General features: G+C 44.6%; 1 protein-coding gene across 1 annotated transcript in view; it reads left to right on the forward strand.

Annotated features, from left to right (window-relative positions):
* Window positions 1–13,772, forward strand: part of LOC130130696 (inactive ubiquitin carboxyl-terminal hydrolase 53-like) — a 53,235-nt gene extending 39,463 nt beyond the window's left edge. Inside the window, exons 13-16 of the mRNA XM_056300474.1 lie at window positions 699–766; window positions 10,480–10,546; window positions 10,640–11,394; window positions 12,319–13,772. Coding sequence (XP_056156449.1) covers window positions 699–766; window positions 10,480–10,546; window positions 10,640–11,394; window positions 12,319–12,395 — 967 coding nt within the window. The 3' untranslated portion in view covers window positions 12,396–13,772. The remainder of the gene's footprint in view (window positions 1–698; window positions 767–10,479; window positions 10,547–10,639; window positions 11,395–12,318) is intronic.
* The last annotated feature ends 11,324 nt before the right edge of the window (window positions 13,773–25,096 follow it).

The following is a 25,096-nucleotide window of genomic DNA, read 5'->3' on the forward strand; positions in this document are numbered from 1 at the left end:
GATATATTGTATCAGATAGTATATTATGTATTGTTATCAGATAGTATGTATTCATATCAGATAGTATATTATGGATTATTATCAGATAGTATATTACATATTCGTATCAGATAGTATATTATGGATTAGTATCAGATAGTATGTTATATATTCGTATCAGATAGTATATTATGGATTAGTATCAGATGGTATATCATATATTGGTATCAGATAGTATATTATGTATTGTTATCAGTATATTATGTATTCACAACAGATAGTATATTATGTATTGGTATCAGATAGTATATTATAAATTAGTATTAGATAGTATATTATGTATTCGTATCAGATAGTATATTATGTATTGGTATCAGATAGTATATTATATATTGGTATCAGATAGTATATTATGTATTCGTATAAGATAGTATATTATGTATTTGTATCAGATAGTATGCTTTAGTATCAGATAGTATATCATGTTTTCGTATCAGTATAGTATGTTAACTCTTGTCAGATATAACCATAGACATAATTTATTAAAACAATATATGTTAAAATCTGTTTGTGCTGGCAACACATACTCAAATGTATGTCTTCAGAGGTTGGTAGGGGGGAAATCTGAGTTGAGGCACGAGTGAAGATCAGAGAATTTATTCTTATGCCATTACAAACTGTAGAAGTACTTGAGCTAAATTTGTGTTTCCTTATTCCAGGGATCTAAACCCTCAGAGAAGATGTGACGAATCACAGGCCGACATTTTGAACTCCTCATTTTCTTATGGTAAGACACCTTCTTTGCTCTTAAATGACTTTTCCCATTTGAAAGGCTCTAATTATGTTGTATTTTTATTCATGTGTGAGCATCTTTCATATTTAAATGTATACCATCGGACGGAGTTAATATTTAAAAACTTGCAAGGGTGGAGATTTTGCGACAGTTTTTAGAAACAATGCTCTGGTATCATCAAGACAGAGGTTACTGCAAAGATTTTGAAATCAATGCCCATGGCATGAAAGAGTCTGAAGATTATTTTACAAAGCTTATATGTGTCACCTTATAAATTTACATTTCTTCTGCCCGGTGGACTTTGTGTATGGTAAGGACCTGAAACATGAAGGTAGTACTGAGTATTTCCCCTGATTTATGGTTCCCTCAGTAGCGTTAAGGTCACAGTATGATGGAAGGGAATTTGTGTGGAAATATGTATGCGCTGGTTTCTCATTTACTGGCCCTGACCTTTTTCCGGAAGAAAGTTAATGTGTCATACAGCACATGAAGAAATGTACATGGTCTTACAGAAGGATAAACTCCAACTTGTCACAAGCTTTAGAAAGTGGTATTGAGATGACAGAAAATCTTGCAAGGGTGGAGAAAAGGTGCTGTGTATTTTTTTTTGGGGGGGGGGATTTTTCCCCCCTTTTCCCCTCAGTTGTATCCGGCCAATTACCCCACTCTTCCGAGCCGTTCCGGTCACTGCTCCACCCCCCTCTGCCGATCCGGGGAGGGCTGCAAGACTACCACATGTCTCCTCCGATGCAAGTGGAGTCAGTCGCCAGCCGCTTCTTTTCACCTCATAGTGAGTTTTGCCAGGGGGACGTAGCATGTGGGAGGATCACGCTATTCCCCCCAGTTCCCCCCCCCCCCCCCGAACAGGTGCCCCAACCGACCACAGGAGGAGCTAGTGCAGTGACCAGGGCACATACCCACATCTGGCTTCCCATCCGCAGACACAGCCAATTGTGTCTGTAAGGATCCCCGACCAAGCCGGAGGTGACACGGGGATTTGAAACGGCGATCCCCGTGTTGGTTGGCAACGGAATAGACCACCACACCACCCGAACACAAACGGTGCTGTATTTCGACATATACTTTGTGTGCCAAGCGAAAACATCATTTACTCATGACGTTCTCGGAGATGGTGTCTTATTCAAGGCTACATGTAGAATAGAAACAAGTGGGACGTCCTGGTAGCGTAGCGGTCTAATCCGTTGCTTACCAACATGGGGATCACTGGTTCAAATTCCTATGTTACCTTCAGCTTGATCAGCCGTCCCTACAGACACAATTGGCTGTGTCTGCGAGTGGGAAGCTGGATGTGGTCCTGGTCGCTGCACTAACGCCTCCTCTGGCCGGTCGGGGTGCCTGTTCGGGGGGAGGGGGCATCGCATGATCCTCCCATGTGCTACACACTGATCTAAAAAAAAAGACTGGATCGAGCAACTCTCGATATGAAGTGAAGCCGGCATGGGCGACTTGGCGGCCATCTTAGGTAGACCAAGAAGCGATCAAATTGCATTAGAATTGCCAGCTAGTTGAGTTGCGGCGCATACCAGTGCTCTAACCGCACAGGGTCAAAAAAAAGTGGCAATTCAGATAATATAACATTTCACAAGTAAGTCCCCTTTTTTATTTGACTCTTGCATTTAAGATGCCATAGCAACTGCTGTTTTAAGATGCCTTGATATGTCAACATGTTTTTCCCGAGCTGGCTCCTCAGACGAGTGCATGAAAGAATGACACAGAGCGTGCCGCTCGCGAGGGAGAGAGCGGTGCGTCCTGGCTTCATCAGGCCGTTGCTCGCCATCGCTGCAACACGCTAGCTCGCTACCTAAGAAAATGACAGTATACTAGGCTACTTTACGATATGTGCAAGCAAGATTATTAAACTTTCCAATGAGTCTGTTGTTTGTAAACAACAGAGTCTCATATTCTCATGTTCTGCAATCATGATCTTACATTTACATCTAGAAGTTGTCAGCTGTTTTCGCAGCTTCTTGCCAGCTAGCTTTGCAGTGCATTCTTTGCCAAGATGATGCAGTCGTATCTTGCAATAATTACAAGATTACTTTTATAAGATTAAAAACATGATTATCCGTGACAGCAGTGTCGAACATGTGAGGAGCCAGCTCGGGAATTTTTTTTTTTTGACAAATCAAGGCATCTTAAATCAGCAGTTGCTATGGCATCTTGAATGCAAGAGTCAAATAAAAAAGGGTATTTACTTGTGAAATGTTATATTATCTGAATTGCCACTTTTTTCGACCCTGTGCGGTTAGAGCACTTGTATGCGCCGCAACTCAGCATTTTAGCTGGCAATTCTAATGCAGTTTGATCGCTTTTTGCTTTACCTAAGATGGCGCCGATCAAGTTCAGTTGGCCTTCATAAATTGGTGGCACGGATGTCCGCGGTGGTGTAGCGGTCTAAGCATCAGCTTTGTGTCGATGCAGTTGCCCACTGGGGACTGGGGTTCGCGCCCCGGTCTCGTCAGATCCGACTATGGCCGGACTCGATGAAGCGGCAATCATTGGCAACGCTGTCTTCGGGAGGGGGGCGGAGTCGGCTTGTGTTTGTCACATGAATGCGTCTCTGTGTGTGTCGGAAAAAACAGTGGTTCGGCCTGGAGTCGCCTTGTCACGAAAGTGGGGAGGCGTCTCCTTCGAGACTGCCGGCCGGAGAGATGCAGTTGGCGAACGCATGCAGTACGAGGGTGGGTGTTTAAATTAAAATGGGGATCGATTGGCCACTAAATTGGGAGAAAAAAAGGGAAAAATCAGAAATAAATAAAATATATATATAAATAAATAAATAAATTGGTGGCACGGAATTATGGGTTGCGTGATCCAGTCTTTTTTCTTTTAGATCAGTGGTGATACATCCCCCTGGCAAAACTCATCTGGTGAAAAGAAGTGATTGGTGACTCCACATGTATCGGAGGAGGCATGTGGTAGTCTGCAGCCCTCACCGGATCAGCGGAGGGGGTGGAGTAGAGATCGGGACTGCTCAGAAGAGTGGGTAATTGGCCTAGTAGAATTGGGGAGAAAAAGAGGAGGGGGCAAAAAAAAGTAGAATAGAAACAAGTGCAAGGCTCTCCACTTATAGTATCAGTCAATTATTGATATTATGCAATTTGCCATTGGAATGTCTAGAAATGAAAAACATTTTTTTGATTTTGGGTTGTCGTCCCCTCATCCTGACCAGGATGTAATAAAATAAGCTAATCAGAATCAGAAGACTTTATTCATCCCCGAGGAGAAATTGGGTCTATATTTATTGGAAAATATATTTGGGGACCAAAAACACCCCATAAAAGTGACAAGTTGCATTAGCTGTTTTTAACTTTAGACAGTATACGGAGGTAGATCAGATGACACGAGTAGCAGCAAGCCCAGGCGTCCTTCACCTTCTCACCCGTCTCCTCTTGCTCACACACACACTCGCTCACTGAGTGATGTATGACCAGTCTGAAAGAGATGAACAAATATGTTTTGAATTCAGCAACCTCTTTTTTTTTTGTGGCGGGGGGGGGGGGATAGCGTCACTAACTCCCAGCATTGAAAAACACGAGATTATCCTCACAGAGACGGGATGATGAGCGAGCTTGCAAGGGCCTGCCAACTGTGCCCGGCCATGCAGAAAAGGCCACGGCGGGGCATGTCGAAAGAAAGCATTCAAACATATAGATAAATAAAAAAGACGTTGGGTGCTGCCACATCTCTTTTCAGCCTTTTGCAGTTTGTTGTCCCCCTTTTTCTTCCCAATTGTATCCAGTCCCGGTCGCTGCTCCATCCCCTCTGCCGATCCGCGGTAGGGTTGCAGACTACCACATGCCTCCTCCATTACATGTGGAGTCGCCAGCCTCTTCTTTTCACCTGACATTGAGGAGTTTCACCAGGGAGACGTAGCGCGTCGCGTGGAAGGATCACGCTATTCCCCCCAGTTCCCCCTCCCCACTGAACAGGTGCCCCGTCCGACCAGAGGAGGTGCTAGTACAGCGACCAGGACACATACCCACATCCAGCTTTCCACCTACAGACATGGCCAATTGTGTCTGTAGGGACACCCGACCAAGCCGGAGGTAACACGGGGATTCGAACCGGCGATCCCCATGTTGATAGGCAACAGAATAGACCTACATGCTACCCGGATGCCCCCACAGTTTTTTTTAGGTCATTCTTGAGGTCCCATGTGCGTATTAGGGGTTATGAGGTCAACTTTGAATGGGGGGGGTTGTCCAAAAAAAAAATTATGTTTGTCTGATGAGCTGAGTGAGGAATAAATAGAAAATAAAGGGGAACAAATGGTAGCATTTACATTTTTGTATTTACTTAACTAGCTATTTCTCTTTCCCTTTTTTCTGACCTTTTGTCTCAAAATATCTATTCCTGTTTTTATCTGTTTACAGTCTGGTTTTGAATCTAATTTCTTTTTTATTTCTTTTTTTTTTTGCGCCATTGTGCCCGTAACACAGTTTACATATTCAACTCAGTTTTTCTTGTGTCCCTTTCACCTCAGTTGTGTCATAGAAAATAAAATTAAAAACGGTTGCCTCTGGTTCTGCATGATTCATTTTCAGTTTAAGAGCTCATTTCCAGATGTGGTTGCTCCAAATTACAGATCTTCATTGTAGAGGGTATTCTGCAGACCATGGTAGGCTTTAAATGGGCAGTAGTAAAACATGCTGTGGCTCTACTCTGTCCAGTCAGTAAATCACGCCCTCGCTCAGTTTGTCCCGACTGGCTCCCATAGCTCTGATCTCATCTAGAAATGTGTAAAAGTAAACTCTAGAGGTCCTTATTGCTCTCTTAACACATTGGCGCATCAATTAACGGGTCCCCAAATGAGGAAGTGGTTTATTTAACCCTTACACCATACCTCAAAGTGTGTGTGTGTGTGTGTGTGTGTGTGTGTGTGTGTGTGTGTGTTTGTGTGTGTGTGTGTGTGTGTGTGTGTGTGTGTGTGTGTGTGTGTGTGTGTGTGTGTGTGTGTGTGTGTGTGTGTGTGTGTGTGTGTGTGTTCAGCTATATTTGTGAGGGCTAACATGAATTTTGAACCAAATGAAAGATGAATACTTTAAGAAATTCGGCCTCCTTCTCACCCCTCCATCTAAACGAATAAAAATGCAATAACAGCAAGCTCATGTTCACTATTCAAACCCTGGTGTGTTGACTTTGGCTCGGCCGGGCATTGCAGGGAGCACATTTGGCAGCCGTGTCCTGGTTGGAAAGCCAGAGTCGAGGTAATGTATCCTGACATTGCTATCAGTGACTCCTACAGGTGGCAGGGTGCCGTGCGCGGCTGCGTGCAGATTTGGAGAAAATTATGCGAAACTCTTGCACACACTCACACACACGCAAGCTGAGCATTAAGGTTAGGTTAAGGTTAGGTTAAGAATCCTGCACGAGTTTTGCAAATCTAGGGTTACCATCTAGTCACGACCCGGACAAGCCTGCAGCTGGCAGGCGTGAAGAAGCGGTCGGCTGGCTCCGTGTGTATCAGCAGACGCTCTTACGTGTTGTGCAATGACTGAATCTTGGGAGAAGTGGGAATTGGACATGCAAGGTTGGGCTGGAAACAGGCGAACCTTTTCCCCTAAAAACACAATAATAGAAAGAGGCGAAAATTATGCTGAAGATTGCAAAGTCATGGGAAATTGCAGATGTTTGCAGATAGACCAGCTGCTGGAGGATACACCCTGACTGTGACTCTCTCATTGTTGGATAGAGTTGCTTTGACATCCACTGAGCAGCACAGCACAGGCATTTACCCCCCCCCCGTCTCTTTTTAATATATCTTCTAAGACTGCTACGGTCAGATCTAGGCCTAACTGCCCGCCAATGTGGAGGACTCAGCAGCTGCATAAAAGCATTTGTGAGGGATTTGATCCCCTGTAAGCAGAATGAATGGTTATGATATCCATTGCATGACCATGTGTACAATATGCACACAAGCGACTTTTGATGTGCGTGTCTGCCTGCGAGTTGTTGAAAGCTGAACTATAATGCTATAATGCTGCCAGGCCGAGCTAGTCTATTGATGCCACTTAACAGGCCTGTGACTGATGTGTTAACCTACGTGCTAATGCCTCGGGATAAATCCACATTTTATTGTGGCTTTGGGCTTAATGTCCCCAGGCCTGCGCGATAGCGCCACAGACAAGCTGGTGCGAACATGGTGCTCCTGTAATAACAGAAGAATATTTGTAGATATATAGGAATATATTGTTTTGAGATTAATTCCTCTTAAAACTTTCAAATATTTTAAGATTAGAAATATACTTGCTTTGGTGCATTATAGTGTTTCAAAATACCCTGAGACACTAGGGCCAGTGACATTCCTCTGACCTGTATGCTATCGCATCGCATGCCTTGGGGGGGGGGGGGTCTGATTTATATTTATATTCATATATATTTATTTATCCTCTAGAAAAATTATATATATAAGAAAAAAATTGCAGTACAGGCCTGTTTCGTGCATCGCGCACTCATCAGCTGCTAATATATATATATATATATATTTTTTTTTTTTCCTGAATGGTTGAGCTCTTTTTTTCTACATCGAAGGTTTCATTGCAACATCCTGTGAACATATATATATATATATATATTTAGATGTTAATAATTTGTGACATTTTAGGAGCTTTTTCCACCAACATATCGAATTTAAATTTGTTGAGAGCTTGACATCTTGCCTCGGCTCCCTTTGTGCACCCCCGACAGGGTCCCGTGTGTGGAAATGAATTGCAAATATTCATGCTACCGTGATTGATGATCAAGAATTTTCAAGGAGCGCGATCAGCAGAAAGCGGAGAGCTGCAAAACCTTTGCTCAGGAGCCTCGGAGCCGAAACGTGCGAAAGTTGTGCTTGCCTTGACCGACGCATGACGAAACATGAAAAAGCCGTCAAACGGATTTTGCTCACGTCATTGTTCCAAAAACCCCTGACGAGATTTGCTCCCCGAGGGGATGCACGGCAGCAAATTTTCCACACCATCTGAAAGATTCAGACCCCCAGCAGAGGAAATAATTGACGCGGTGTCAGATTTAATTCCTCCCTGTGATCGTTTAAGTGACCTGAACGATGCTTTAGCGTATCTTAGCAGCCCGCGAAACAGGTGTCCTCCTTGGCTCGCTCCGAGTAGTCCTCCGCACTGGAGCGGAACCAGAGATGGTCCTATCAGTGATTTACATCAACAGAAACAGTATCTTTACACCCCTTGGCTGTTTAGCTGCTGAATATATAGCAGCAGCACATATAGGGGGGCCCTCGTCAATCAAACCACTGACTGGTTGCTCACGACTATTCAAAGTGCCGCGGTCTGATGAAATATGGTGTATGAAAAGCAGAGTTCTTCGCGTGTCATTGAGAACCTGGAAATTTATAGACTTAATATTCCACTCATGGAAAACAGCTGGGAAATTTGTCAAATGTCCTGGAAATGATAATGAAGTCATGGAAAATTGTAACATTAGGCCATAATTTTGTATATTTACCTGCTGATTGTCCATATTTATAGTGTAGTTTTCCGTTGAGATTGTATATTTTTAGTTACATTTCATTGCACATCAGTGCTGGAAGCTTGGGTGGTGTGTTGTTCGGTGACCAGCTAAAAGTTACACAATCCATTTAGACACTGTTGAGACTTCCACTGATCATATCACCTGACAGCAACAGCTGTCATGTATATCCAAGCAAAAATCATGGAAAAGTCCTTGAAAGGGATTTCCTTGCAAAGAGTAGGAACCCTGGAAAAGACCCCCCGGAAAACAGAAGTGCATTGACGTGCCTGTCACAGATTTTCGGCATCAAATTTCGTCATCCACGTTCACTTTCCATGTTGTCATGCAACTTGACCGTAAACACGGTAGTGAACATGTCGGTAAGCCGTAGCTGACCGTTTGATCGAGTAATTTGTAAAATCCACACGTCATACTCGGTAAAGTACATGTTTAGTCTTGCTGGTACAAGGAATCATAATGAGATGAAACCGTATTCAAATCCCCCAAAATCCCAGAACTTGCAGCGTTTTGCAGGGAAGCACAGTAGCTTATATAAACAGCAGGATATACACCGAGTAGGTCTTATTTTGCTGACATTGGCAACAGCAGCAGGGAAGTTACTGTATCTGCTGTGGGTTTTAGTCCGACTGCAGCTTTGAAATTCATATCTGTGACTTGCACCGAATTAAGAATAAATTGCAGCAATTATTAGATGTTTGATTACTGATGGCTGAATATTTCTATTTCAACTGTAAGAGAATTCTCCAGTAAGAGAGTATGCCAACTTTATACGGCATAGTCCCAGTTCTCGTCATGATCCAACTGCTTTCTTTCCCTCAAGCTCTCTCTTGGCACCAGTGCACACAGCCATAAAGACCGAGGGGGATTTGCTCGGTTGCAATGTAGCTGGGCTTGCAAACTGCACCTCGCCCTGTTTTTTGTTTTTTGAGAATGATATTGTTGTAGTTGCTTTGCCAACATTGCAAATCAACAGCATCAAATTGTGAATTGCCACATGGACTTAGAGGCTTAAACACGCAGTGGTGGCTTGGGAGTAGGAGGAATTGGGAGTCTGGAGTCGGACCCTCGCGTAATTGCATGCCAGCACAAAGGATTTAGCCACTAATGCTCCCAGAGAGCGGGAAAAAAAAGAGAGAGAGTGGGGGGGGGGGTGTGCTGACGCATCACAGATGGTCCTTTGCTACTCTCTCCCTTTCCTGTGTTGTTAGTCAACTGTCGTCTGTCTCAAGCACTTGTAAACCACACCCGTCCGGTCAACTTTGAGGTTTTGTGTTGTTTCAAAACACTATTTTGTGAATAAACATCTCCATTACATATGCTAAGCTAATTGCTAGCCTGTGCAGACTGGCAGTTCCGACAGACATGCTGGCATTCGCTCTCTTGGACAGTGAATCCTTTATTTTTTCATTTTTTTTTATTATGTTGGATATATGTGTTTTTGTTTTTTTTTGTTTTTGTTTTTGTAGTTTGGATATTGACAAATAAATGTTCCAGATTCCTGATTATAGTCTGCACAGTCACAAGTGCATCGTTCTTCTTGCATCATGCATACAACATGGTTGCATCCAACATGGTTGAAACATTACTGAATGATCTAGTGTAAAGTGCTGATTTATCCAGATGAACAGATCTAGAGAAGGACTGGGGGACAGAGAGATAGACGGATATACACAGACAGCTCAATGGATTGATTGAATTTGAAAATTAACCCTGTGAAATCGCAGAAGAGACGAAGATTTCTGCTTTGCTTTCGTGACGTTGTCAACGCTCCCTTTCATCCGTGCTGGAGAATTCATCCAGTGTGTTTATCTTTGGCACTGTTAGCTAGCTCAAAGCTAACGGCGCCTGGACGCCAACCCAACCTCCCTTTGAGGGGCCCTGTTCTCTGGCTGCATCACAGTCAGGCTGGTACATGGGAGGCCTGAGGGCGCTCTGCCAGACTGACTATCTGCTTTGATACTTCCTCTCCCAATGCCAGGCTAGGGCCCTCACCGTGACCCCTGTTAGATAACATGTCTTTGCTGGAGAGACACACAGAAAAAACAAAAAACATGCTACCCCCGTTAAAATGGAAGCCTCTGACAGATGTTATCCAGTCTTCTTTTTTGACTTGTCTGACTGTGTTGACCATTAGTGTGCAAATGAGAGTGCATTGCTGTGTGAAATACTCACCGGGCTTCATCTGTGTCCTCCAGGTCAACACGCAAGGGAATATTTGGATCTTCAAGATGCCAATGTGAATGCTAGTTCATGTTTACAAAGGTAAAACAATACATAAAATAGATATGTTAATCTAAATTGAAATTACATGTGAGCCATTGTGATGTTGATCTTTGTGCCTTTGCTTTGCAACAGAAGAAGAGCTTTCCGATACACTCCTGGCATCCTGGAGAAGAACATTGACCTTGATAGTGAACGAGAGGAAAATGTAGACGGTAGCCCCGTGAGTCCAGTGCCGCCATACTTGGTAAAGACCAGCAGCTCTGAGTGGAACAGCTCAGATGATCTTGCCGGGCCGCTGTCTGAACAAGAAGAGACTACCACCGTTGCCAACAGAGACCCCTCCATGCACAACTACCCTCAACTCGTCCCACCTTTACCACCAAAGACATATAGCCAGCGGCACACTGACCCAGCCAGCTTTAATTCCCAACAATTGGAGGTGCCATCCCGGATGAGCCCACGGGGTGATTCCAAAAACGGCCCACCTTCCATGTCGCGCACTGCCCTCCGTCGGTGGATTGAGGCACCCACCGAGCACAAGCTCTCCTCTGATACCAGCTCCAAGTCCGGCTCTTCAGACCAGGACAGGAACGATCTGTCGGCCAGCGAGAGCGATGAGAGGTTTCCCAGTCCAAAGCCTGAGGACCGTGGCAGTTCAGACTCCACCGCTTCATCCGAAATGGTTTTGCCCACAACGTACTTTTCTGTGGACAGCTGTATGACGGACACGTACCGGGCCAAATACCACAAAAGGCCCGCCTTGTACATGATGACAGACTCCAAAGGAAAGGAAGATACTTCGTCGGGGGAGAGCGATATTGAAGGGAAGGGGCTTCCAATACCAGATGTCCAACCACCAGAGCCTCCAAAAAGCAGATCAGAATCAGGTTTGTAAAAATATACAAATTTGTGCCATAGTACTGTTGAGTCCATTCTCATCTCATGGCCTCACATATTGACCATTTTGCCAGTGTCGGTCTATGTCAGAATAATGTAACCCTCCATGTCTGTATGGAGATGTGCCAGGTTAACCACTACGTATACCTTAACCCTAAACTTCACCACTACCTTTGTTGTTTTGAGTTTTTTTTTTTTTTTTTGCGGCTTTTCTTTCCTCTCTTTTTCTTCCCAATTATAGCTATTTGGCCAATTACCCCACTCTTCCGAGCTGTCTCGGTTGCTGTTCCACCCCCTGTGCTGATCCAAGGAAGGCTGCAGACTACCACGTCTCCTCCAATACACGTAGAGTTGCCAGCCGCGAGTTTCGCCAGGGGGATGTAGCGCGTGGGAGAATCACACTATCCCCCCCCCCCCCCCCCGAACAGGCGCCCTGACCAACTAGAGGAGGCGCTAGTGCAGCGACCAGGACACATACCCACATCCGGCTTCCCACCCACAGAAACAGCCAATTATATCTATAGGGCCAACCGACCGACCAAGCCGAAGGGAACATGGGGATTCGAACCGGTGAGCCCCGTGTTGGCAGGCAACGGAATAGACCGCTGCACTACCCGCATGCCCCCACCACTACCTTTTTGCCATTGTTATTCATGTAATAGGCCAAACCATTGTAATGAGAAAAATTGTGGCCGTGTAAAACGTGTGGGCATCCAACACTGCCACAAAACGGTTAATGGCGAAGTCTGTTGAACACCCGGCGCGTCTCTAAGAACGGTATCTTGCCCGTTATATATTGACTCTTTCAAAAGCATTGTTGTATGACACCATGGGATAAGAATGGTTTGTACTCGCATAACCTCATGATCACATTACTGAACTGCAATATTCACATTTTTTCCTCTATTTTGCAGGTTATTCTACCAGCAAGCCTATAGTGAAGTGGAACCCCGTCACCCCGAAAGGACTCGATGAACATGGGTTTCTATGACTTTTGCAAAGCCTCTGAAGAAGCTCGTGAGATTTTACGAGAGTGGATTGGCAAAACCAGCTGTTATCTGCCATGCCTGCTCGCCAATTCAAATCCCTCTGATGGGCGTTTTTGTTGACTTGCAGAGCTGTCAGTTTATGAAGTCGGGACATAAATCTGGATGCCAAAGAGATTGGTCCTGAAACACTGTTGAAAGAATGTGGACGGAGGTTCCCAGCAACACTGTTTGGCTGCCTAAGCTGCCGGGTAGCATCTGAACTTTTGAATTTGCACAGTAAGAAAAGCCAAAAAAAAAAAAAAGAGTGGAGGGAGAAACGCACACAAGAAGAATGGTTGCTGCTAATGAATGCTTGGAGGTCGCGTAACTCAAAAGCCAGCGAGTGATCTGTGGGCTGGATTAGTGAAGAATGTCTCCGAAAAAGCCACTTTAACCCTGATGAGATTAACAGAAGAACACATAACATAGAAATAACCCATTCTTAACCTGCTGTTCTCACAGACTTTGAAATGCTAGTTTTTTTCTTTGGTGAATTACTCTCGTTTCCGTGTCAAAGGCCCTCATTCTGCCTATTTAACATTTTTCAGTGTAAGCAGGTTTTTTAAATTCTGAAATATTCTTGAAATTAAAGATAATTTTAAAAAAAATGTTTCTCAGCTGTTATTCTACAAATTGGATATGTCTATGATGTGAGCACTAGTTTAATAAAATGGATCCCAAGGGTCCTCGTGGGTACAAGGTGGTGGGCGAATGTGTTGAATTTTATTGTTCCATTGGTTAACAAGTATCTGGCACATTGACTTGCTGCACTCCTAATGCCGGACACACACACACACACACTCATCCCAACACTTGATGTGTTTGGCTTTTAAGGTGTCTTGCAGAGTTTCGAAGTCGGTCTCCTCTTCACACTCCTTCCTGTTATAGGCGTTCCCTTTGTTGCCCGGCTTATGTTGGGGTCTGCCCTCAAATGTTGGGACATTTATCACCTTTTCCTTTTCCACTTAGTCAAAACACACTCCTGCAGAATCGGCTATCAAAAATCACGCCACGCTGGCGAGATACGGAAATGTCACGGTTTATTTTCAGCAGACAGGCTTGCCTTGTTTTTAGCAGATTGAGTTGCTGAACCCCAGCCCTGTGTTATTGTTCGTTTTGGCAAACAATAGTCAATCTCATTGCTGTTTTTTTATATTGTATTTTTGTTAAATGTGTTTTTTTTATATCTTCCTCAGCAGAATTGACTGCACAGTGCCTTTGTATTTTTCTATGTCGAGATGAGTTTAAATAGGAACCGTGATTTGTACAATTCTGTCATTCCTGAGATTATTTTGTAACACTTAATTTCATTTTTGTTAATAAAAATTGTTTAATAAACAACTTTATGTAACCGTGCCAGTGTGTGGGACGTCATTCGGGGCCCAGATTAAATGTCATACAACAGGAATACTGATCATTGGACCTGCAGTTATATTTACAGCCGCAAAAATATGAACCATGTTCAGTATTTATACCAAGTTTGGTAACGTTTCGGTGCCCTGAAATGGGAGCACCATGGTGAAGTGGGTCGAGTTCTGGGGGACAGTTGGTGTTAGGCTGCCATCTACTGTGTGGCGTCTCAAATAGGATTTAGAAAAAAAGGAATGGATTACTGTAATCCTTATACTGTCCAGTGGATGCTGGGCGGTTTGGCGGGGCAAAGGTCATTGCATTTAGGTAACGTGAAACAAAAAAACACGTCGTTCATCTTACCGGAAGAGATGGAGGGCTGCAGGAGTACACGGACCCAAATATCTAAATGCATTGGGGATGAGATGTGGGGTTGGTGTATTACATTGCATCACTGTGGTAAATTCACCTGCAATTCATTCCAGGTTTGGGGGGGGGGGGGAACTCTCGTTGCACTTAACATCACCACGGTTGCTCTTTTCGATATTTGCCTGGGGCATCTTTCCTGGAGCAAATCCCGCAATTCACTAATGCTTCCGTTGGGTTGATAGTCACGCCACCTTGACGCGTGCACTTGGGCCGATATTCAGTCGATATTTGCATCACCCAGTAGAAACGCAGCCGATCGATCGAATTGCGTTCAAACCTGCGCGGCCTTGATTGTTTACCAGTTAGCATGTTGTCTTATTAAAAAAGCGGAAGTGAAACGGAAACGAGCGATCCGCTGTGGCGACCCCTAACGGTAGCAGCCGGAAGTAGCAGTAGATATTGTCTTATTTCGCCTATTGAACCTCATATTTTTCCACTAATCAATAAACACCTGGAGGGAACTACACATAGACGTGCTTTACACGGAGGTACATCTAATGGCCAGGTTTACGCCACTGTGAGAAGTTTATAGCCATAATTTCACCTCACGGTGTGTAAAACTAGCAACCGTCACGGGCCCGTGGTAAACCGGAAGGGTGAGACTTGCGAACGCTTCGCATCCTTCCGTTTTACAGGCGGGGCAACACGCAGACAGGAAGTCGCCTGATGAGGAAAACCTCACTTCCGGTTACCTGGTTTAAACGCTCGACAAAGAAAAGGCCCTTCCTGATAAAGTGATAACATGTGGACCTGTAGTTAATGACTAGAGACCAAGACCTCCCAGATCACATTTGAGTCTGATGTCGTCAGAGAAAGAGAGAGAGAGAGAGAGAGAAAGGAGAGGAGGGTGAACCACGCTACACCAACGCTAAATTCAAGGCAAATGCTAGTGTTTATCCTAAGGATGGATTAAATGTACAATGAAGTCAATCTAGGCCTGTTTAATGACATTCATAGAAAACAAAAACGCCCCCCCCCGTCCCCCCAAAAAATAACTAAAGAATAACAGTAAAGGCACATGAAGAATCGTCTCTTAGCCCTTTCTTGTTTGCAGTGGTGATGGACAGGTTGGTGGACGAGACCAGGCAGGAGTCTCCGTAGACTATGATATTCGCGGATGACATTGTGATCTGTAGCGAGAGTAAGGTGCAGGTTGAGGAGAGCCTGGAGAGGTGGAGGTATGCACTGGAGAGAAGAGGGATGAAAGTCAGTAGGAGCAAGACGGAATACCTATGCGTGAATGAGAGGGAGGACAGCGGAATGGTGAGGATGCAAGGTGTAGAGGTGACGAGGGTGTATGAGTTTAAATACTTGGGGTCAACCGTTTAAAGTAAAGGGGAGTGGAGGAGAGAGATGAAGAAGAGAGTGCAGGCAGGGTGGAGAAGAGTGTCAGGAGTGATTTGCGACAGAAGGGTAACAGCAAAGAGTTAAAGGGAATGTTTACAAGATGGTTGTGAGACCAGCAGTGGCACTGACAAAAAGACAGGAGGTGGAGCTGGAGGTGGCAGACTTGAAGATGATAAGATTTTCACTGGGAGTGATGAAGAAGGACAGGATTAGGAACGAGTATATTAGACGGACAGCTCAGGTTGGACGGTTTGGAGACAAAGCAAGAAAGGCAAGACTGAGATGGTTTGGACATGTGTGGAGGAGAGATGCTGGGTATATTGAGAGAAGGATGCTGAATAGGAGATGCCAGGGAAGAGGAAAAGAGGAAGGCCAAAGAGGAGGTTTATGGATGTGGTGAGGGAGGACATGCAGGTGGCTGGTGTGACAGAGGAAGATGCAGAGGACAGGAAGAGATAGAAACGAATGATCAGCTGTGGCGACCCCTAACGCGAGCAGCCGAAAGTAGTAGTAGTAGTAGTAGTAGTAGTAGTAGTAGTAGTAGTAGTAGTAGTAGTAGTAGTAGTAGTAGTAAAGGCACACGTTCAACAATCTGAAAGTCTAGTATATTTTCTCTGGCCCTCTATTCTAAAAGATAACATGTTCATACCTTCTCTGTCCACAAGAGGGCGGTAGATGACTCCAGTATGTTGCTACCGAGGGCCAGACGCTCTAAATTTGGATATAACAAAACGTTATTCCTTTATCCAACAACTTCGCACAGACATTTTCAGCCAGAGCAAACTTATGAAGTCAGACACTTTATCAAGAGATCCATCTTGCATTGCATTTTAATACCCTTCCTCGCGTATTAGTCGAGCCGTTGTAGCAAATATCTCGACAGCAGCTTGACAAATTAGGTATATGATATTATAATAATAATACGAGCGCCCTCCCTGCAGAATTTCTGTTCGCGAAATGGCATACAGATCACAGCTTTGTCCGTACGAGGGAAACGGGATGGGGAATGAAATGCTTCACTTACTTTCTTGGCTGTGTTTTGATGAAATAATAATAGTCATAAAAAAATGATGGAACTTTAATGTGATGTAAAGCCACATTTCACTTTAGCACATTTTCATTTTCTAGCACACTGACTTTAGCATGATTCCTTGAACAGTTAATCTCTGACAGTAACTATAAAGATTATTCATTACTAGGCGCCAGCTTTTTTCTTTTCTTTTCTTTTTTCCTGAGTTTCATTATCAAAATTGAAAGCAGGCGAAATAATTTCCTGCAAAAAAACAAGAAAAACAAGTCCACAGACTAAGCATTGAAAACACTGTCAGCTGTAGGGATGTGGGGGAGACGTGGCCAAGCCGGATGAATCCCAGTCCTGTTTGGTGCTGATGGGAGCATTGCATTATGGGGGCAATCCCTGAGTCTGTGCATCCATCATGTCATGTGCCAACAACTGCAGGGGGATGATGGCAGCGTCTGTGTGTGTGTGTGTGTGTGTGTGTGTGTGTGTGTGTGTGTGTGTGTGTGTGTGTGTGTGTGTGTGTGTGTGTTTAAATGGCACACTTGGGGACCTCCCTGATAAAAGTGGCGCAGTGATTGGCTGCACACAGGTTATCTGAACATGGCCACCACAGCCATGCATCCCTCCAGCGCAGCAGCATGGCGTGCCGTCGATTTACCACCAGGCCGAAATCGTCCAACCAATGGCTCCACAAGCATGGCAGTGAATTCATCTTAACGGAGCGGCCTGCCTTGTCATACGCGTGTCACCGCCTCACGGAGACGACATCCCGACAAAACTGTTCTGAGACCAGTCCAGTTGCAGTGTGGGAGATATATTCAGTTCACATGTTTTACTAAAACGGCAAGTGAGTGCATGATATAATACACCAAATGGAGATATGGCCATTGCTTTTTTTGGGGATTTCCCCCGCCTCCCCTTTCTCTCCCCAGTTGTATCCGGCTAATTACCCCACTCTTCCGAGCCGTCCCGGTCGTTGCTCCACCCCCCCTCTGCCGACCCGGGGAGGCCTGCAGACCATAACCTCCACCGCATGCCTCCTCCGATACATGTGGAGTTGCCAGCCGCTTCTTTTCACCTGACAGTGAGGAGTTTCACCAGGGGGAGGTAGTGTGTGGGAGGATCATGCTATTCCCCCCAGTTACCCCCCACCCACCAAACAGGCGCCCCGAGCGACCAGAGGAGGCGCTAGTGCAGCGACCGGGACACATACCCACATCCGGCCTCCCACCCGCAGACACGGCCAATTGTGTCTGTAGGGACGCCCGACCAAGCCAGAGGCAACACAGGGATTCGAACCGCGACCCCCGTGTTGGTAGGCAACGGAATAGACCGCCACGCTCCCTGGACACCCCATTCCTAAAACAGTAAACACTAAACAAATGGAAAATTAGTGTGGGAGGGGGAAATACACGTCTCGCCGTACATCTATCTTTTGCTCAATTCTATCTCTTCTACCGTCAAGGTGGTTGTGCTCACTGTAATGGGACGTCTGTCACTGTTTGCATGCTTAAATCTTTGCTCTGTGTGTGTGTGTGTGTGTGTGTGTGTCTCAGCATGTCTATGTGTGTTTTCTCCTCCATCCGTCAGAGGGGGGACTCTGCCTGTCAGCGTGGGCTCCTCCTCCGCAACTGGCTTACCTCATTAGGGGCCATCAGTTGAGCTCAGTGCACTGTCAGAGTCAAGCTTCGCCTTCTCTATTTCCCCTCCTCTCTTTCTTTCTCTACCCCGCGCAAAACATCCCTCACTCGCTCTCACTCTCCCTTCTCCATGTGATTTCTCATTCTGTCAACCTGCCTCAATCTTTCCCCTCCTTGCTAAATTTACCCTTGTCCTGGTTGTGTACCATCCTTCCTCCCTGATGTTTTCAGCCAACCTCTTCAATTATTTTCCATTTTTCAGGTGCAGGATTTGTGTGATCCTAGGGTAAGTTTTGCAGGTTTCTATCTATCTATCTATCTATCTATCTATCTATCTATCTATCTATCTATCTATCTATCTATCTATCTATCTATCTATCTATCTATCTATCTATCTATCTATCTATCTATCTATCTATCTATCTATCTATCTATCTATCTATCTATCTATCTATCTATCTATCTGTCTATCTATCTGATTAATTGTTTGATACAGACAGGCAGACAGACAGATAGACAATCTGTCGTTGTGACCCAACTTCCCTCCATACATTCCTTGTGTAATTCTCCAAAATATGTATAAATCCATCATTTCACTAGAGGGCACTGCTGTGAGTTTTGTGTACAAGAAAACTGGTACCTGTGGCCATGCTCCCTCCACAAACACTCGGCGCTTTACTCAAAGGACAGGGAACGGAGAGTTGTAAGCCGTGGCCCAAAAGCAGTGATAGTAATATTACATCTGGCAAAATATAAATAAATAAAATAGAATAGAAAATACAGCGCTGCACACTGGTGTTCAAAATAAAACACTAAAGAGAAGTAATTGTGAGGTGGTGCAACACGTCACAATAAGTTTATATAAGTTTGTCGACTGTGTATAGGTTTGTTGTTACTTGGATAGATGGTGACATGATCACCGCACTCAAGTCAAGTACTTGACTCACAACAATACTCTGCACTTTGGCAGTGAACTGAGGACACCTCCAACTCCTCCACATATCTTGTAACATCTCCCACCACCTCCCAAATCTTCATACTCACCACCGATACAGTAGTTGGTGATCATCTATACTCTTGTTATTTATATCCCTAACCTCTAACCTAATTTAACCTAACCTCTAACCTAACCTAACCTAACCTCTAACCTAACCTAACCTAACCTAACCTAACCTAACCTCTAACCTAACCTAACCTCTAACCTAATCTCTAACCTAACCTAACCTAACCTAACCTCTAACCTAACCTAACCTAACCTAACCTAACCTCTAACCTAACCTAACCTCTAACCTAATCTCTAACCTAACCTAACCTAACCTAACCTCTAACCTAACCTAACCTAACCTAACCTAACCTAACCTAACCTCTAACCTAACCTAACATCTAACCTAACCTAACCTCAAACCAAATCTCTAACCTAACCTAACCTAATTTAATCTCTAACCTAACCTAACCTAACCTAACCTCAAACCTAATCTCTAACCTAACCTAACCTAACTCAATCTCTAACCTAACCTAACCTAACCTAACCTAACCTAACCTAACCTAACCTAACCTAACCTCTAACCTAACCTAACCTCAAACCAAATCTCTAACCTAACCTAATTTAATCTCTAACCTAACCTAACCTAACCTCAAACCTAATCTCTAACCTAACCTAACCTAACTCAATCTCTAACCTAACCTAACCTAACCTAACCTAACCTCTAACCTAACCTAACCTCAAACCAAATCTCTAACCTAACCTAACCTAATTTAATCTCTAACCTAACCTAACCTAACCTCAAACCTAATCTCTAACCTAACCTAACCTAACTCAATCTCTAACCTAACCTAACCTAACCTAACCTCAAACCTAATCTCTAACCTAACCTAACCTCAAACCTAATCTCTAACCTAACCGAACCTAGCCCAACCTCAAACCTAATCTCTAACCTAACCTAACCTAACCTAACCTCTAACCTAACCTAACCTAACCTAACCTAACCTCTAACCTAATCTCCTACCTAACCTAACCTAACCTCTAACCTAACCTAACCTAACCTAACCTAACCTAACCTAACCTCTAACCTAATCTCCTACCTAACCTAACCTAACCTCTAACCTAACCTCTAACCTAACCTAACCTAACCTAACCTAACCTCTAACCTAACCTAACCTAACCTCTAACCTAATCTCTAACCTAACCTAACCTAACCTAACCTAACCTCTAACCTAACCTAACCTAACCTCTAACCTAACCTAACATCTAACCTAACCTAACCTCAAACCAAATCTCTAACCTAACCTAACCTAATTTAATCTCTAACCTAACCTAACCTAACCTCAAACCTAATCTCTAACCTAACCTAACCTAACTCAATCTCTAACCTAACCTAACCTAACCTCTAACCTAACCTAACCTCAAACCAAATCTCTAACCTAACCTAACCTAATTTAATCTCTAACCTAACCTAACCTAACCTAACCTAACCTAACCTAACCTAACCTAACCTAATTTAATCTCTAACCTAACCTAACCTAACCTCAAACCTAATCTCTAACCTAACCTAACCTAACTCAATCTCTAACCTAACCTAACCTAACCTCAAACCTAATCTCTAACCTAACCTAACCTCAAACCTAATCTCTAACCTAACCGAACCTAGCCCAACCTCAAACCTAATCTCTAACCTAACCTAACCTAACCTAACCTAACCTAACCTAACCTAACCTAACCTCTAACCTAACCTAACCTAACCTCTAACCTAATCTCCAACCTAACCTAACCTAACCTCTAACCTAACCTAACCTCTAACCTAACCTAACCTAACCTAACCTCTAACCTAACCTAACCTAACCTAACCTAACCTAACCTAACCTAACCTCTAACCTAACCTAACCTAACCTAACCTAACATAACCTCTAACCTAACCTAACCTAACCTCTAACCTAACCTAACCTAACCTAACCTAACCTAACCTCTAACCTAACCTAACCTAACCTAACCTAACCTAACCTAACCTCTAACCTAACCTAACCTAACCTAACATAACCTCTAACCTAACCTAACCTCTAACCTAACCTAACCTAACCTAACCTAACCTAACCTAACCTGTAACCTAACCTAACCTGTAACCTAACCTAACCTAACCTCTGGGAGGTGGTGGGAGGAGTTGGAGGTGTTCTCCGTCTACCGGTTGGCAAAGTAGGGTGTGGAACAGCTGTGCTGATTAGTCTGATTAACTAAGGACAGAAAGTTTTGTTCCACACCCCAAACGCAGTCACGGGCACAAAGCTTTGTCATTGCCTGGACAGCTGTACAAAAAAAAATCAACACACTCATGGAAGTTAATGACACCACTGACTGAAACTGACTGGGGGAGAGCAGTGATTACACAGGCAACTAACTACCTTCAATGGTTTTGGGAGCGTAAATGTCACAATCTTGGTTTTCATCTACATGGACGATTTACAGATAAGGGCGTTCAGAAATGTGACTGTGAAGGAGCTCAACCCCTCAAAGTAATCTGCTGCACCGTGCTGAGGCCATCGATTACCCTCGGACGCAGGCCTATTCGCTGACCTTTGGGGGAACTGATATTGACGTTTTAAGTCATTACTTTTCACCATTTGAAGAAGCCACAGCTTGCTCTTGGTCCAGTTGCTTCTGCTGGTCTTCGAAAAACACAGTGATGAGTTGGAAACACCATGTCCCGGAGAGACCCCCCCCCCCCCCGCACACAGACACTCTGCTGCTTTCAGCTGCTCTAATGGTGAGTAATGCTGTTAATTTGTTTTGCCATTTGTGATTTGCTTGTGCGGCTGCTTTGCCTTTGACCACTACATGTGATGTGGTGTGTGGTGCACATCTGTTTTGGAGCTTCCATACCGAAGCAAGACCTCCAGATTCAAGTTACTGTGAGAGGCTAAGTGAGTGGGTCCAAGGCCATTTACAGCCGGGTGTACTTTGAAAAGACAGCCAGCGGTGCCTGGTCCAGCAGAACCCTGCTCTTGAGGTGATCATGTTGATGCTGACTTCCGATGGCTGCAGTCGTTGACAGATTATAAGACATTGGGCCCCTGGGCTCGGATGCCTAAACAACCCCCCCCCCACACACACACACACGCACGCACACATACCCCGCTACCACCACTATCACAGATACTCAATTGAAGCAAACAGCACATGAACAAAGAATTCACATGTACCTCAACAGGATTTACAGGATGCGGTTATTGACAGGAGTCAGTAACCGCGCCCTCATGCCAAGGTCCTTCCTCAGGTCCCCTGGATGACCCCTTGAGGAGGCCTTTGCAAGCGAGGTCTGTTCAGTAATTCATCCGTGGCTCAGCAGCACACGGTATTACACGTGTCGTGTCTTTGTGGTTGAGATGGAGGTTTTCGCTGACGACGCCCCCGGGTTGCTGTGAATATAACATTTATTCTGTTGGCTCACAGAGTTTGGTAAAGGTGTGCAAAGTTATAAGCTTTACGTTTTCAGAACGGGCAAAAGCCTCCCACCAGGGAACGAGGATAAATGGCACGCTTCCACTGAGTCCATATTTACAGGGCGGGTGGACGGCAGGTTGCAGCTATTCTGTAGGAGCTGCAGAGTGCAGGACTTGGAAGGGACGTGCATGAACAATGCATTTAATTTGCAGAGTCAGTAGGTCAGTGGGTTACAAATGGAAAGATAAAATGCACACTGTATACATTTCACACTATTTGCCATGTAAGGTCATCCAAATATTTTAGGTACCCTTCAACAAAACCAGTTTTCTCAACTATTTCAGGGCAATTGTCGTTGTTCGCTGAACAAGATTCAAGTTTTCCTGTTTTTTTTCTCCCCTGTTGTTGTTTTTTATAACAGTCATGTCCTCTGAATTTCCTGGTTTGGTTTCTATGTTGCCTCTTTAGCAGTGCACCCTGTCGCCTGATGTGTGAGCGTGTACACACACACACACACACACACACACACACACACACACACACACACAGCCCACAGCCTGCTGTTCGCCTTGTCATCCTGACAAGCAGTGGGAACAGGATTATGGTTTGAAGCCCCCTGAACGTGGGGCAGAAGAAAGTGTGAAATCTGATTGCTTTGGAAGATTTAAAATATAGCAGCCTGCGAGGTCGGTAGAATCCTAAATATGAGCAGGTGTATTCCGTTGCAGGGATTTGCCAAATTTTGAGATTTGAGGAGAGAGAGAGGGTGAGAGAGGGAGAGGAGAGAGGAGACTGCATGCTTTATAGGTGGCAACAGTTGCTGTTTTCCAGCATCAAATTTTAGAAGTAATGTTTGTCAGTGTAACAGTGTTAATTCGCTGGGTGGTGTGCTTTGTGATAATAAGGTACTTGAGGTCAGAGAGTATGCTAGGGCCATGTCGCGTAGTAGACTGTTTTACCCTTTACATCACGTCTTGTTGCCCCCTTATGAAAGCTACCTGTACAAAACGACTGTACTAATTCAGCCAATCTATGCAAATAATAAAGCACAACGAACAACTGACATAAGGAAAATAGAAATGTAAGGAAGGTCCCTGTGACGTTATCCCAATCGACCACTAGGGGGCATTGCAGTGTTACGTGTTATAACACAGCGACCGGAGGCTATTTGGCAGAGCCACCACTTCCACTCCTGTGCCTCTTCCGCTCGCCTGCATGAAACAGAATCACTGTAATGACTGCATGGTGCAGAGAAACAGCGGCTTAAGACTCTGAGGGAAGAGCTGTCATTTGAAAAGAAATGTAAGACACGACACCATATTTGCCTTTCTCCCCCCCCCCCCCCCCGCCGGCAGGACTAAAATGGAGGAGGTATATGCCACACTAGCAGGACTTGCATTGAAATTAGTGACAGTAGGAGGGTTGATCATGACTTGCACCCAGACATGTTGCTATAAGGACCCAGTATCTGCTCACTGAATATCGGTAATGCAGCTCTTGCGCTTCCCCTCATTTCTGTTCTTAAATTCCTTTGTGTCGTATTGCGTGACATTGTCCTCCCTTCTAGGTTAACAGTGGCGTAATGGAGAAACGCACCTAAATGCAGTGTGCCCCCCCCTTTTTATTTGCAGCGCTGACACGAATCCACATGAGATAAATTCACAATCAAATATGTTGCTTCGGCAGTCCGTCGAAAAACGATGATGACTGTGATGCAGTTGAAGCTTGGCAAGCGCGCCTGTGGGCCATCAGGCCCGCATTAGAGCGACAGTATCGTCCTTATTTGTCACAGACGGAGGCTGCTTGAGTTGGTCTGTTACCAGCTCTTCTTGCAGGTGCTTCCCCCATCGAGCTCTCCTCACCTCACGCCTTGCACAGTAGTTAAGACAGTCGGTGTCGTGCCCCCCACCCAACAGTCTCTCTCTGGACCTCAGAACCCATTCCTAAGTGGTACACTGTAGTGCGGCGGGCTCAGTACATGAAGAGGTTGCCCCGCAGGGACGGCTTACTTGTCAAGTGATGCCATCCATTGACCAACAGAGTGGTTCCTCTGCATGCCATCTGATGTCTGTGCCATTGGTCCGATAAGGCTCATGATCCTATTGCGCTCTTCTGCTGCAAACACCATCGGGCGCCCTGCAGCCAGCGCCTTCTTGGATTTGAATTGAGTTACCTTCTCATAGCCTTTGCTTTAAGAGGCAAATCTACAAGGCAGTGGAAACAGACGCAGATAGTACCATCTACTGTCGTAATGATAGCAGCAAAGGTTGACCTGGCTCAAATACGTATGTTACAGAGAGCACCGTGTATTCTGATGGCAAAATATATACTGTAAACAAAATGGTTTTCAGAAAACATTATGGGCCTCATTCATCAATTGTTCGTGCGTGCAAATTTGCTCTTCTTACACGCTCAGGGGATTTTTTTTAGCCCTTAAAATGGTTT

Source organism: Lampris incognitus, chromosome 20 (genome assembly GCF_029633865.1).
Source record: "Lampris incognitus isolate fLamInc1 chromosome 20, fLamInc1.hap2, whole genome shotgun sequence".
In the NCBI taxonomy this organism is placed as follows: domain Eukaryota; kingdom Metazoa; phylum Chordata; class Actinopteri; order Lampriformes; family Lampridae; genus Lampris; species Lampris incognitus.